Source organism: Canis lupus, chromosome 2, assembly GCF_011100685.1.
Source record: "Canis lupus familiaris isolate Mischka breed German Shepherd chromosome 2, alternate assembly UU_Cfam_GSD_1.0, whole genome shotgun sequence".
NCBI classification, from domain to species: Eukaryota; Metazoa; Chordata; class Mammalia; order Carnivora; family Canidae; genus Canis; species Canis lupus.
The window spans coordinates 9209332-9224642 of record NC_049223.1 but is presented as its reverse complement, the minus strand read 5'-3'; the positions used below and the strand labels follow the sequence as shown (position 1 = coordinate 9224642).

The 15311-nt window shown below is 34.9% G+C and overlaps 1 protein-coding gene across 20 annotated transcripts in view; it reads left to right on the top strand.

Moving 5' to 3' along the window:
• Nucleotides 1-15311, top strand: part of MLLT10 (MLLT10 histone lysine methyltransferase DOT1L cofactor) — a 249025-nt gene that overhangs the window by 196698 nt on the left and 37016 nt on the right. For 14 of the 20 annotated variants that reach the window (XR_005355186.1, XM_038529836.1, XM_038529832.1 and 11 more), the window contains one exon: nucleotides 5972-6019. The exons of the other annotated variants lie outside the window; for them this stretch is intronic. Coding sequence is in view for 13 of the 14 variants with exons in the window: in XM_038529836.1 (XP_038385764.1) it covers nucleotides 5972-6019 (48 nt within the window). In the remaining variant the exon portion in view is untranslated. The remainder of the gene's footprint in view (nucleotides 1-5971; nucleotides 6020-15311) is intronic. 20 annotated transcript variants of the gene reach the window in all.

Sequence of the window (15311 nt, the reverse complement as noted above, 5' to 3'; positions counted from 1 at the left end):
AAAAACTTTCAACTAAATGGCTGTAGAGGGGAACATACCTCAATATTATAAAGGCCGTATGTAGCAAGTCCACAACTAATATTATACTTGACAGTGAAAAGCCAAAGGATTTTTCTCTAAGATCAAGAACAAAACAACACTTACCACTTTTATTCAACATAGTGTTAGAAGTCCTAGCCAAAGCAATTAAGCAAGAAAAATAAATAAAAGGCATCCACATTAGGAAATAGTAAACTCATTACTTGCAGATGGCATATTATATATAGAAAACCCTGAAGACTTCATCATAAAAGTGTTAGCATTAGCTAACAAATTCAGTAGTGTTGCAGGATGCAAAATCAATACACCAGAAGGTATCACTTAAATCATTTCCAAAGTTAGCATTTATTAAATAATTTTGGCTCTAGTGCCTTTCTTAGTTAACTTTTCATAAACTGCTTGTGACTAGTTCTGGCTGCCAATTCCTTGCAGAGAAATTGTCGACCGCTCTGTTTTGAAGCTTTTTGTATTAAACTAAAACAATTCTCTTTTTTATGAAATAAAATATTTCAGAATTACAGAAAATACAGTCCAAAACAACCATCATGAACTTATTACTGATTTAACACCTAGTAATATTTTGCCATATTTTTGTAGCTCCTTTTCCAATTTATGAAATATCGGATACATTTTAAGCAATTCATATATGCACTGTAGCACACAATAATAAAATAATACCAAGGAACCTAATACCAATTTAAAAAATAGAACATTTTTAATGTTGTTGCATCTAGTGCATGGTCTTCACCATTGTATTCCCCAAAGTTTAACTACTACCTGAATTTTACATCCTTTGCTTTGTTCTGAATGTGTGTCTAAAAGTACACCCTTTATCCTATTTTCATTCTTCTCTTTTCCAGAGTAAATGGTATTCTTCTACTTATCCAGTATCTCTACCCCCCAAAATATTTAATGAGATAAAATTCACAAAACATTGAGGTTACCCTTTTAAACTATTTAAAAGTATATCATTTAGACATTTTTAGTATATTTACAACGTTCCTGTCACCACTATTTCCAGAACATTTTCATCAAGCCATCATCCCGAGCTCCCCTCCCTGCTAAATCACCCAAGAACCACTAATCTACCTCAGGTCTTTATGGATTTGCCTATTTTGGATGTTTCATATATAGAGAATCATACAATATGTGGTCTTTTATGTTGGTGTTTTACTTAGCATAAAGTGCTCGTGTTTTTTAAGCATAAGGTTTATCCTATAGCATGTATCAATCAATACTTTATTATTTTTTTAATGGCTGAATAACACACTGTATGAATATACCACATTTTGTTTGTTTACTGGTTGATGGGCATTTGGATTGTTTCTACTTCTTCGTTCGTAAGAAAGATGTTGCTGTGAAGATTCATGTACAAGGTTTTGTGTGAACATATGTTTTTATTTGTTTTGAGAATACACTTAGGAATAGAGTTTATTCTTTTTTTTTTTTTAAGTAGGCCTTTACTTTATGAGAGCATTTCAGTATCTTTTATGATTTTGAGTATTCTTTGTTTTATTCCCAGTATTCTCTCCTATACTTTTTTTACTTCTCCTGCACATAGTCCCTTGGAAAATATCTTACACATGCCTATAGCTTCAGCTATCATTGATGCTTATTAGATCCCCAAATCTGTGCATCCAATGTAGAATTTTCTCTTGAGTTCCAGGCTCATTTCCAACAATCTAATAAATCTCAGTTACCCTTATTTTTCCCATTTAAAGCCTGCTTCTTCTCTTGTGTTCCTTATCTCTGTGGTGATTTAGTCACCTAACTCAGTTATGCTAAGGAGTTAAACTAAACTCTGCCTTCTCATTTTTTGGTTATTATTATTTTTAGAGGTTTTTCCTGTTATTCATCACTTGTTTTCTCCATTATATTCTCACTGCCCCTACTTGGGTATTCCAACATAATTTGTCATATGAACTCTTTCTGCAACCTTCAAACCTTCATTTCATTATCTAGTTCATTCTCTAGCGCTACCAGAATCAGTGGCCTATTTAAAAATGCAAATCAGACTATGTCACTGTCTTACTTAAATCCTTTTAGAATTGTATGGTATTTATGAGATGAAATTAATATTTTTTTAGGATAGCATGTGGAGTTTTTCATAATATGCCACTTACCAGACTCTCCAGTCTCCTCTTTTCAACTTTATGATGCATTAGTATAACTTAAATCTATGATTTAGACTCTAGTAGTGTCTGCTGATATGATCTTCCTTCTTAATCTACTGAAAGAACTTAAAAGTAAGCATAGTTGTGCTCCTGCAAATTTTTTTCTGATACTTTTTGATAGACTTATAACTCAAATAAAAACCCAAAACCAAACGCCACAGACTTCAGGATGTTCTCTTTCTCTCTCTAGTTTTTTTTTTTTTTTTTTTAAGATTTTATTTATTCATAAGATAGAGAGGCAGAGGGAGAAGCAGGCTCCCTTCAAGGAGCCTGATGTGGGACTTGATCCCGGGACTCCAGAATCATGCCCTAGGTGGAAGGCGGACGCTCAACTGCTGAGCCACCCAGGGATCCCCTAGTTTTTTTTGTTTTTTTGACTTCTGGATTCTCATATGCAGTGTTCTAATGTTCTTTCTTTAGTTTATATCTACTGCTTCTCTAGACAATTTTTTTTTGCTTTTGTGATTTATATCTTAGTTATATTTGTCTCACCTTTATGAAACAACAATAAAAAAGTTTTCCATTACACATTTGAGGCTCTGAAAAGTTTGAAAGACTGGATTATACTCATTTATTCTCCAGAATATAATGCAAAATGTTTTATTATATAGACCTTCATAAAATGAAAATCTTTTATTTTAGTGAGACTTGTTTTAAGAATCTAATGAAGGTATAAGAACCAAGGAAATATCATGTATTAATAGTCATAGGTGTTGAGAGTTTTAAGCATACATCCTAACTTGATATTTCTCATAGAGGATCTAAGAACTTAATAGGCAGTTGTTCTTCTGGGTGTGTGCATATAATATTCCATAAACTTTTGAAATTGGTGCTTTCTGATAAGGAAATAAGATTATCATCAATACAAAGAAATGCTTTTGGGAAAACCCTTCAATCTAAAAAAAAAAAAAAAAAAATAGGTGTAGTGTGATGAATTTTTTGTGACCAGAGAAAATTCAGGTAACTTAAAAGTTAAGAGAAATAATACTAAGATTATTATCTCAGTAAAGGAAAAAGAGAACAGTTAGGAGAAAGATACAACGTAAAAATCTTGTGGTAGAATTTAGAAACTTTTAAGGCAATTAGGAAAGACAGAGTAATCATTTAAATATCTTAAATATTTATTTATTTATTTTAGAGAGAGCCCATGTGTAAGCTGAGGAAGGGACAGAGGGAGAAAGAGAGAATTTCAAGCTGACTCCTCGCTGAGCACAGAGCTTGATATGGGGGGCTCAGTCTCAAGACCCTGAGATCATGACCTGAGCTGAAATCAAGTCAGAAAGTTAATCGACTGAGCCATCCAGGCTCCCTTCATTTAAGTTTTTTGAAAAATAATATATGGAGGGGCACCTGGGTGGCTCATTTGGTTAAGCATCTGACTTTGGCTCAGGTATGATCTTTGGATCCTGGGATCAAGCCCCCTCTTTGGGCTCCCTACTCAGTAGGGATCTACTCCCTTACCTGTTGCCCCTCCCCCCACTCGTGTGTGTGCTCTCTCTCTCTCTCTCAAATAAATAAATGGTATCTTTAAAGCAAAACAAAACAAAGCATATGGAGAGAAAGCTTTTAAATATATGCCCGTGAAGTGTAGTGCCTTGCATTTCATGGCATTTTGTTTTATGGTAGTGCCTTAGAACTACCCAGCTTGACTAAGTGATTTTAGATTTCGTGATGCTGCTAAACTTTAAGTATGACTTCTTGGCTTCATTTAGTAGGTATGATTAAAATGCTTATAGTGATAAAACAAATTATATATATATATACACAAAAAAAACAAATAATAACTATATAATAAACAATATAAAACAAACATTTTATATACATATTAAAGCAAACTACAATCCCTATATATGTACATCTAAAAGCAAACTACAATCCCTATATATGAAGATGTACACATATGTACATTTTTAAGACAGCATGAGCATGAGTGGGGGAGGGCTTGGGGGAAGAACAGAGGGAGAGGAGGGGGGAAAAAGAGAGAGAGAGAGAGAGAATCTTAAGCAGGCTCCATGCCCAGCACAGAGCCCAACAGGGCTTGATCTCATGACCTGAACCAAAATCAAGAGTTAGACACTTAACCTACTGAGCCATCCAGGTGCCCCTATAATTTGCTTTTATATAGTCCATTTGAAAACTAACATATCATCTGCCTGGTTTTCATTGTTCTGTTTCAGGTATGACTTTACTTTAGTGCTTTTTAGGTTGTTTAACAATTTATTTATTTAGTAGTTCTTCTTACTAGATTATAAGCTCATTTAGAGTAGGGGTTGAGTTTTATTCACCTTTATTTTATTGGTATTTAGCTTATCATCTACTTGATATTCCATAAGTGCTGAATGAGTAAATCACTGATTGTCAGTTGCTACAGAGTCCTGGGAGAGGTTTCATATATTTTTGGACATACATTCATTTTCTTTGGGAATTAAACTTTGCATTGGGTGGTTCTTATTTCTCTCAGAGTGGTAACTTGGTTCTTTGCTGTAATAATGGAATTGGTTCATTTGTTTGTCTTGGCAATTCTCATTTTTATATAATTTTGAAATAGTAGATTAAAAGCTAAGGAGCTTAGATCTATTTTCACCAGTAATATATTGCTAATTGATTTCTATGTCCCGTTTAGTATGCTTTTAAATTTTCTTTAATTATGGTACTTACAGTTTGTCACGATCATGATCATGAAACAAATCTCATTTGATGGAGGAGGCAAAGTGATGTCAACCAATTATTCATAAATATCTGCTATAGGATTGAGGATAAGTATGAATGCTAATTGATTTTAGGGATGAATGTTCTTCAAGAATGGAATCCTACTCATGTTTGTCATAACAGTTTGTAGGAAACTAGATCTTTGTTCTTTACATGTGTCCCCTCTTCATTTCAGGGAAGCATTAAGAAGGTAGGGTCTAAGAACAGAGATGAGCAATAATCATAGGCATAATCACAGCCTATTAATCTTTTGAGATTCACCATACATAATGAGTTATTACTGATAGGGGAAGTTGTTGCTATGATCAGTGTGGAGATTGAGAACCATTGATCTAGATCATGCTAGATCTAATTTCTCTTTAATCACAATAGACTTGATTTTCCTTCTTGCTATATACTTGGGAGTATTCTTTATTTTTATACATTGTTACATCCCAGGATGCAACAAATGCTACTGTTTGTTGAAATGTTTGTTTCTGTGCAGGAACTAATTTGACTAATAATATATAGCCTTGCTAAGTAGTATAAGACATGTACAATAGATAAGACAGTAAGACCTTTTCCATTTCAAATCAGCCAAGCTATTTGTCTATTGGATCACTCTAAGTTTCTGGAAGATAGGCTTCAGAGACTTAAGTCATAAACACAGAAAGATATTAACATTTGGATGGTGAATCAGCCACTGGGGAGAAAAAGTAATTTTCAGTATGCATGTTAACTACTACAAAGCAAAATGAATTTATGAGTGTCTCATTGAAACTGCAAGAGAGAAAGAACCTGAAAAGTGAAGGGATTAGTATAAATGGAAATGAATTTATGAGAATTGCTTTTAAATTAATTAAATGATAATGCCATTAGCAATCTATTTAGAATGTTGCCTTTTTTTATTTTAGTGAAAACAAATTTATGATTTTTATATTTTCCATAGTTTTTTGTTTGTTTTACTTTAACCCCCTATAATGTCTTAAATTTCTCAATTTATACTTGTCATGGTAGTTTTTAGAAACTGGTTATTAAAAATTCAAAATTAAAGTGTGTCTTTTCTTTAGACAGAGATGACAATTCTACACTAACAAAGCAGGAACTTAAATTCATAGGTATGTACCAAATTCAAACTTTAAGAGTAATAGTGTTAATCTTTTTTTTTTTTTTCTTTCTTTTTTTTTATTTTATTTTAAGATATTATTTATCCATTCATGAGAGACAGAGAGAGAGGCAGAGCTATAGGCAGAGGGAGAAGCAGGCCCCATGCAGGGAGCCCAATGCGGGACTCGATCCTGGGACTCCAGGATCACGCCCTGGGCTTGGAAGGCAGGTGCCAAACCACTGAGCCACCCAGGGATCCCTGTAATAGTGTTAATCTTAATGTAGCATAGAAACCTTCCCATATAAAGCAGTAGTAGGGATCTGTCGTCCCAAAAATAATAACTGAAAGAAATTCTCCATAATTCTGGATGGTCTCCATAATTCTGGGATGAACTATTAATTATATTCTTTGATTGTTTATACTTGTTTGGACTTGTTATATTTCCTAAGTAAGACACTGCAGGGTAGGTTTTAGGATTTCTAAAATTACTTGCCTGTCAAGGGTCTAGATGCCTAGGTGTTTGATATTTAAGACCACTTTCTATCTATGACCCTTCTCTCTCATTAAGGAAAAGAAGAATCTGAAACCATACTCTATGATTTATAATAATTTTCTAATTGAGTAGTTTTCAAATACTTTTGGATCAGTTGAGAGTGTGTATATTCTGAATCCACTCATCTTAACCAGTTCATGTATGCATCTACTGCACCCCTTTTCCTCCCCTAAAATCCTCAGTTTCACATCTTAATCAGATTAATGTTGCAGCCTATGAGGACATGCACGTGGAGCTTTTCCTTCTCAACAGTGTTTTAGCCTTTTCTCATTTGGAAAGTATAAAGTTCTTTCTGTATCTAAAATCACAGTCATTTACTTTGGGGAAATAGTTGTATTGCAAGTGCATCCTTTCAGGAACATAAAATCAAAAAGATAAATATGTATATAAATAATTTTAAGACATATAGTTATAACTTCCTTAATGATCTTTAGTATAAAAAGAGTTCAAGGTCAGAGAAGCTTACTTTTAGCTGAGGGAGTATGCTGCCCAGAGACTATAATATTTTACCTGATGCTTAAAGAAATGAGTAAAATTGAGCAAGTTGGAAATTGGGATCAGGGCTAGACTCAAAGTCCCTGGAATAAAAGTAGCACAATTTGTGACACATAGGTCTGTGAAGTGATGGGATATTGGTATTTGACATGAAATATATGAAAAATAATAGCCTTAGATACTAGCCAAAGGAGTTGGAAATAGTTGGTAGTTGGGAAATAGTTTGAATTGGGGAAAAAAATAAAACATATAGTTAGCCAGATGCACCTGGTGCATCTGGCTCTAGCATATAAGATTATTGAAAGAAAAAAAAAAGATTATTGAAAGAGCTAGAGAACAGAAAACCTAGTTAGATTTTTGTTGTAATCTAGCCAAATGTATTGAAGGCCTGAATGAGGGTAATGGAAGTCAGACTAGTGAGACATATATTACCCAAAAAGAACTCGTAGTATTTGTCAATAAATTGAATGGCTATGGCTGGAGAGGATGGATATTCATTTGCCAACAAGCTGTTCAGGTAGAGATGTTTAGCGTGCAAATGAATAGATGAGGTTAGAGTTTGGGCATGAAGGAGAATTGGAAATAAATCCATATAGGTGTTAAATAACAAACTGTGAGGTTGGTCATGGGTGAGCAAGGTTGGTGGAGAAGACAAAGAGGTTAGACCAGGTTTATTTTAAGATAGGAAAGTCTTTTTTTTTTTTTTTTTTTTTTTAAAGATAGGAAAGTCTTAATAGGTGGAAAGGAGGACTCTGGAAAGATAAAAGGTTAAGATGCAAAAAAAATTTTTTTTTAATGAACCAAAGAACTGGACAGATGAGAGAGACAAGTAGGAAATTTTAACTTAAAGGAAGACAGAGGAAATAACTGTGGAAACATTCAGTATAAAATAAAAAATGAGTTTTTTTAACGTCCCTATTTGGGGTTAATTAATGTTTAAGTTAGTAGAAACTTTAGAAGTAGGTTTCCCCCCAAAAGAAATGATTACTTTCAGGTATACATTGATAACTTGAGTGTGTTTACAAAAGTGTTATCCTGTTAGTGTACTTGAGAAAAATATTTGAATGATTAAAAACTAGTGATAAATAATGATACCTAAATGTGTAAAGACTGTACTTCTCAAGTACTTTCTTTTGTAATCCTCAGTGTTTCCTGAGAAGTTATCTCCTCTCTTCCTCTATTCTTTATCAAGACTGTGTCTTTTATTCTGTTCTCTGCCTACTCCTAACTGAATCAGTCACCAAGTAGTACCTTCTAAATATTTTTTCTAATTAATTTGAAGTTTCCTATACATGACTTTTTACATTTAATTTATTATTTTCAAAATTCCGATCTCTCACAGCTGTGGGTTGGCTCAGATCCTTATCATCTCTTGCACAGATTGTTGTATTAGTCTCCTTATGGTTTTGTCAGTATAGCTGGAGTTGATTAGGTGGGCTGACTCAAGCCAATATGGGAGAAGTGAAGAATGACAATCATTTGTCATGAAAACATTACTATCAAGAATGCCAAATGCTGCTTATCTTACTCTTCTTAAAGAAATCTTGGGAAAATGAGTTATAATTGGGAGGTTACTTGGTTGGTGAACCTGACATCAGAATAAGGACAATTAGTTAGATCATGTTTAAAGATTATCACCATCTCAATAATGTTCTTTTTTCTCTGTATAATGCAGTTGATTGCTTTCTTAAGTAGCATTTCAGGATCTCTGGATATGTGTATGTGCATACTCCTGACAGCAGAAACAATATTTTTATATAATAATAGCTAGGTATTTGGAATTATGCTTCTCAGACATTTTTGTCATTATGCTTGTAGTATTTGGAGCAACTAATATATTATTCAAAAGGTGTGTATCAAAAACATATTCAGAGTTGTTTCTGGATGTGTCAAGATATAGGAGACCTTATTTATTTATTTGACAGAACACAAGCAGTGGGGACAGCAGGCAGAGGGAGAGGGAGAAGCAGGCTCCCCACTGAGCAGGGAGCCCAATGCAGGGCTCGATCCCACAACCCTGAAGTCATAACCTGAGCCAAAGCAAGTGCTTAACCAACTGAGCCACCGAGGTGCCCCCCCCCCAATTTTTTTTAAAGATTTTATTTATTTATTTGAAAGCAAGAGAGAGGGAGCACACAGAGGGAGAGGGAGAAACAGACACCCCACTGAGCAGAAAAGCCTGATGTGGGGTTCCTTCCCAGAACTGTTGGGTCATGACTTGAGCCAAAGGCAGACGTTTAACTGACTGAGCTACCCAGGTGCCCCAAGACCAAAAGTAATCAATTCATGTTGGCAGTGCTAGAAAATCTAATTTTCTACCCAAATCAGTCCTAAAGAAACTATGAAGAGAAAATAAACCAGTGCATTGAACATAAAAGACATGAGGGAAAATAATAATTTGAAACAAAATATTTAAGAGAAACAAGTAGAAATTTTAGGTATACAAAACTGTAATTGTCAAATTGAAAAATGCAATAGATAAATAACAATGGATACAGTGAGGAACAAAAATAATTAATGGGTTTTATATATATTTAAAATAAACACAATATGATACGGAGGATAAAAGTAAGACTTCAGATCAAAGGAACCCCAGAAAGGGAGAGAGAAAATGGACAGGAGGAAATAATCTGAAAAAATAAAATTCCTTAAAAAAAGATGAGAGATCTTAGATTAAAGTGGCCCATAGAGTGCCAAAGGAAAAAAAAAAGTGTAGGAAAAAAATCCTTGTCTACACCTATTATAGGAGACGTTTTAAAATATCAGAGACAGGAAAAGAATTCTAAAACATGGACTATTATATTAAGATGAAATTCTTTTTAGAGAGAGATCTATAAGGACTATATAGAAGTAAGTTCAGTTCTAAGATATGAAAGTCTAGATTTAAATCATTTGAGATTTAACAGAGGTAATTATAGAAAAATCGGAAGTAATAGGAATATAACAATTATAGTTGTATTTCTTATAGCATCTCCAGAATTCAATTATCAAATGATATTTAGGTAGCTTACGTAGCAACTTGGAAATATATCTGTGGTATATTTTCCCTGACACCAAATCCAGAACAACAAAGTATATATAATGCATAAAATAAAGGATTATCAATTTCTTATTATATTCTGTTTTCATGGTGCTCATGTTCTATTGGAAGAGTAAGAAATATAAATGAATAATTGCAGAATAAAACATTAGACAAATTATGATGGCTATTTAAAATAATAGATTTGAGAGTACTTTTTTTTAAAAGATTTTGCTTATTGGGGCGTCTGAGTGGCTCAGTGGTTGGGTGTCTGCCTTCGGCTCAGAGCATGATCCTGGGATCCAGGATCGGGTCCCACATCGGGCTCCTTGCAAGGAGCCTGCTTCTCCCTCTGCCTATATCTCTGCATCTCTCTCCGTGTGTCTTTCATTAATAAATAAATAAAATCTTTTAAAAAATAAAAATAAAAGATTTTACTTATTAATTCATGAGAGAGATCGAGAGGCAGAAACATAGGGAGAGGGAGAAGCAGACTCCCTGTCAGGAGCCTGATGCAGAACTAGATCCCAGGACCAGGATCATGACCTGAGGCAAAAGCAGACGCTCAACCGCAGAGCCACTCAGGTGCCCAGGGAGTAGTTTTGTTCTTGTCTTCATTTTTAAAAATTGATTGTGGTCATTGCTTATGTGTTTTTATTTAAATCATAGAAAACTTTTAATGAAGAATGGCAAATTGTTTTAATAGCTGCCACACCGAGTAAGAGTATGTTCTTCATTTTCATTGGCAATTTTTTTTCCTACTACACCTTCCTTTTAATTTCCTTAAGCCAAAGAAACAGGAAAAAAAATCACTGTGTTATGTACTTCATGATATTTGTCATCTAGATCTAGGTATATGATTGATACTTTAGGTAAGTCTCCTTCTTAGTTGAAATACTTTCCTTCGTTAATCTGACTACCTGTATTTCTGACCACCTGTATTTCTATACTTCATCTGAGCTAAGCTTTTTTAGAAAAAAAAAAAATCACACCATGTATACACTCATTATTATAGATTTGTGATACTAGCCTTAACTGACATATAAATTGCTTGGCAATATTAATGTACATCTCTAAGAAACTCTTTTGCCACGATTGTTTTTGTTTGTTTTAACTTTTACTGCCAGTGAAAATTTCATCTTTTCATCACCCAATTCTGCAAACCTACTTGATACGCATCTGTCCTCTTTTCTTTTTCTCCAGTCCTGCTTGTAATCCAAGGCTAGTCTTGTGCTCTAGATCTCTGCCTTCTGTGCCCTCTTAGAGACCTTGTCATTTTAGTTGCTTTACCCTCTCACCATCACTTTTCTTTTCCCATCTACATGCTCTAGTGTTTTTCCTCTTGAAAAGGCACGAAAGAACCCAAAGCTTCCTTTGATCCCACATTCCTATTCATGTACCTACCCCTCAAACTGTTCTACCTCCACTCCCTCATTTAAGATTTTTCTCTTTGTTTTTGGTGATATGTCTGAATGTGACTTTATTCTTCTTAAGACCTCTTTGCTTCCTGATTGAGTGAATTCATGTCTTTTATCAATTCGGGACTGTAGCCATTATATTTTAAAATCAATAGATCAATATTCTTCCTATTCTTCAGTAATTTTTGTTAGCCATATTTGGACTTTCATTCTGTCCTTTATGTCCCTTAACCTTGCTTTTATAATTTCCATTTCCTAATCTCTCTGTGCTGTATCTGGGTAGTTTCTTTTCATCTTTTTTTGGTCCCAAACTCATCATCTCTTTAGCTCTATTAATTTATTGTTTTACCTGCTTATTAATGAGTAAAGATTTTTAGTGAACATGTTTTTCCAAATTTTTGGAATTCTTTGTGGTCTGGTTTGTTTTTCTTTTTCTTCTCTTGTTTTTAAGAATGTGTAGTCCTTTTCTCATATCTAAAAATACTCTTTATTTTGAAACAGTCCCAAACTTAAGAGTATAGTATACAGAACTGTATCTGCGCAAATCATTTGAGTCTAAGTTGCAGATAAGTACCACATCAGCCATGAATACTTAAGTAATCTTTACAGATAAGGACATTTTCCTGTTCACAGTACAATGATCAATAAAAGGAAAATAACATCACTGTAGTTCTACCATCCACTCTTAAGATGCTGTTCAAATTTTGGCAGTTGTTTCAGAATTTTATAGGATAGTTATTTTTGGATTTGGTTAATTTTTTTTTCATTATTAGTGTCATGTTATGTTTTTTTTTGGAGCAAGATACCACACACATGATCCATTGCATGTATCATATGGCACATAATCCAGTATTTCCAATGAAAAGGTTTTCTTTTCCCCTTTATAATTAGTATATATATTTGGAATTAACTGTGAAACTATATAAATATCCCATTCCTCATCAGACTTTCAGTTTGTCAGTATGGACTTACAGATTTGTGTAAGTTATGATCTATTTATTGTGATGCTCAGATTGTTCACAGAATAGCTGGTGGGAGCCGCTTTAAGCTGGCAGTGTGTCCTTTTGACATATCCTCATTATTTGAAGCCTTCCTTATTTTCTGGTATTACAAATATATTCGTTTTCTTTTGCTGCCATAGCAAATTACCACAAAATTAGCAACTTAAAAGCATTCAAGTTTATTAGCACGCAGTCAGGAGTCTGGGTTGGATTAGCTGGTTTCTCTGCTTAGTCTCACAAGGCTGGGATCAAGGTGTTGACTCCCTGGGCTCTTAGTATTAGGAGACTCTAGGATTAATTCACTTCCAAGCTCTTTTAGGTTGTTGGCAGAATTCAGTTTGTTCCTTGCAGTTGAAGGACTGAAGGTCATCATTTCCTTTCTGGCTGATGGCTGAGGGGTCTCCCTTAGCTCCTCAAGGCTTCTTCTTTTTTTTTTTTTTTTTAAAGATTTTATTTTATTTATTCATAGAGACAGAGAGAGAGAGACAATGAGGCAGAGACACAGGCAGAAGGAGAAGCAGGCACCACACAGAGAGCCTGACATGGGACCCGATCCCGGGTCTCCAGGATCACGCCCTGGGCTGCAGGCGGCGCTAAACCGCTGCGCCACCAGGGCTGCCCAAGGCTTCTATCCCATGCTTTTACATGTCACATCTTAGAGCCAGCAGAGGTGAGTTGAATCCTCTGACTTCCCCTTCCAAGGTGAGATCTCTCGTTTTCTCTTCTGTTAATCTCCCACTGACTCTTTTGCCTTTTGTCTTCTGTTTTTATGGGTTCATGTGATTACACTGGGCCTACCTATATAACCCAAGATTTTCCACCTATTTTAAGGTCATCTAATCAGTACCTTAATTCAGTCTGCCAAGTTTCTTCACAAGTAGTACTTTGATTAGTGTTTGAATAATTTGGGGAAGGGAAGTATGGGCTGGTGAGTGGGTATCACTAGAATTCTGTCTACCTCAGCAAGATATGCCAGGTTCCTCTTTTTTATAGACTGTTTCTTTCTTACACTTTTAATTCCTCTGTGTAGGTTCTTAATCATTTAAAATATTCATCTCATAACCTTTATTTGCTCTATTTTCTAAGGTTTTTGAAGGACAGTAAAATAATAGTGTTTGTGTGTGCTAATTTGTGATTAAGGGGATTATTTTCTTCTGTGTTTTCTAACTTTGTACTGTGAACTCATTTTATAGCCTGGGTCGAGGATTTATCCCTTCAGAGAGGTTTTGTATTTGCTTCTATTGGATACTCAAGTGACAGTATCACCTGGCCCCATCTTAATTTAAATTTTGGGATTTACCAGACCAAGCACATAATGTAAATTCAGACCCAGCCCCTGTTTGAAGGAAAGATTGTGGCAATAAATTCTAAGGGCAGACTTTTCATCTTCTATCCAGAGCTCAAAGCTAATTGGACCGACTCCCTTGTCCTTTCCCTATGCTGTGAATATTTGTGTTTTGTGTTTTGTAGGGTTTTGGTGGGGGAGTGGTGTTGCAGGTGCAAGGGCTGATCTGTCGTTCCCCAGAAATATAGCTCTTGTAAAGTCTAATCTTTTTTTTTTTTTAAAGATTTTATTTATTTATTTATGAGAGACACAGAGAGAGAGAGAGAGGCAGAGACCCAGGCAGAGGGAGAAGCAGGCTCCAAGCAGGGAGCCCTATGTGGGACTCGATCCCGGGTCTCCAGATCACACCCTGGCTGAAGGCGGAGCTAAACCGCTGAGCCACCTTGGCTGCCCTGTAAAGTCTAATCTATATAAACAGGATCTTACCAGGCTTAATTTTTCATCCATTTGGAGGCCCAAGGTGTCCTCTTTTCCTTGTGGGCATTAAAGCCAAAGCTCCTAGGTCACTGACACAAGTTGGCTTCTTTAGGAGCAACCTATTAAAGCTTTTTCTTGTACTTTCCTTAGGATTTCCCTTACTGTCTTATGGGCTTAATTGTTCATTTTTAGGTCATTTTTTAAGTAGGGAGGTTTTGGGGTTGCCTGGATTACCTCATTGCCAGAAATAGAAATTCTCCCATTGATTTATTTTTCAAACCACTTTATGCTGGCTCTGCAATTACTGCTGTACTCAGGTCAGAAATAGTTTTCACACTGCCAAGTCTAGTGGATGTTCTTCAGTCATTATCCTAGATGATATCTTAGCATATTTGTTTTTGTTGAGACTTCCAGCTACTGGAACCTCCTTTCCTTTCCTTTCTCTCTCCCTTTCTGGTCCTATCCTGTCTTGTTCTTTCCCTTACCTGTTCTCTTCTAACACTATACTTAACTTGGCTGTCCTATTATTTTGACCATTTCTTACTAATGTTCTTTTGGCTTCTCCTTTATCCTAGTTTAGTTTGAAATTCTTTAAGGCTCAGTCTTGAGCCTTTGCTTTTCTCACTCTAAAATTTTAACCAAATTTAAGAACTTAAAATCTTGTGTCCAAACTATTTCAATAAGTACTTAAATTATCTCTCTGATTCTGGTCTCCCATTGTCTTTCAAGGCATTGTTTACATTGTATCCAAGATGATCTCTTAAAAATACAGTTCTGATCGTACCACTATCTTGGTTAAAATGCTTTAATGGCTTCCTGTTAGAATGAAACTGAAAAGTCCTTTATGACCTGCAAGGTTCTACATGAGCTGGCTCTTAGGGTGACTTCTAGCTTCATCTTAAGCATTTTATTTCTTTTCATATTATACTCCATTGGCTGTATCAGTTAGGGTTCATTATATTTAAGCCACAGAAGTGAACTCTTTCAAATTTAAGCAAAAAAGGAATTTATTGGATATGTACAGTTATTTTAGAAAATTAAAGGAAATACCCTA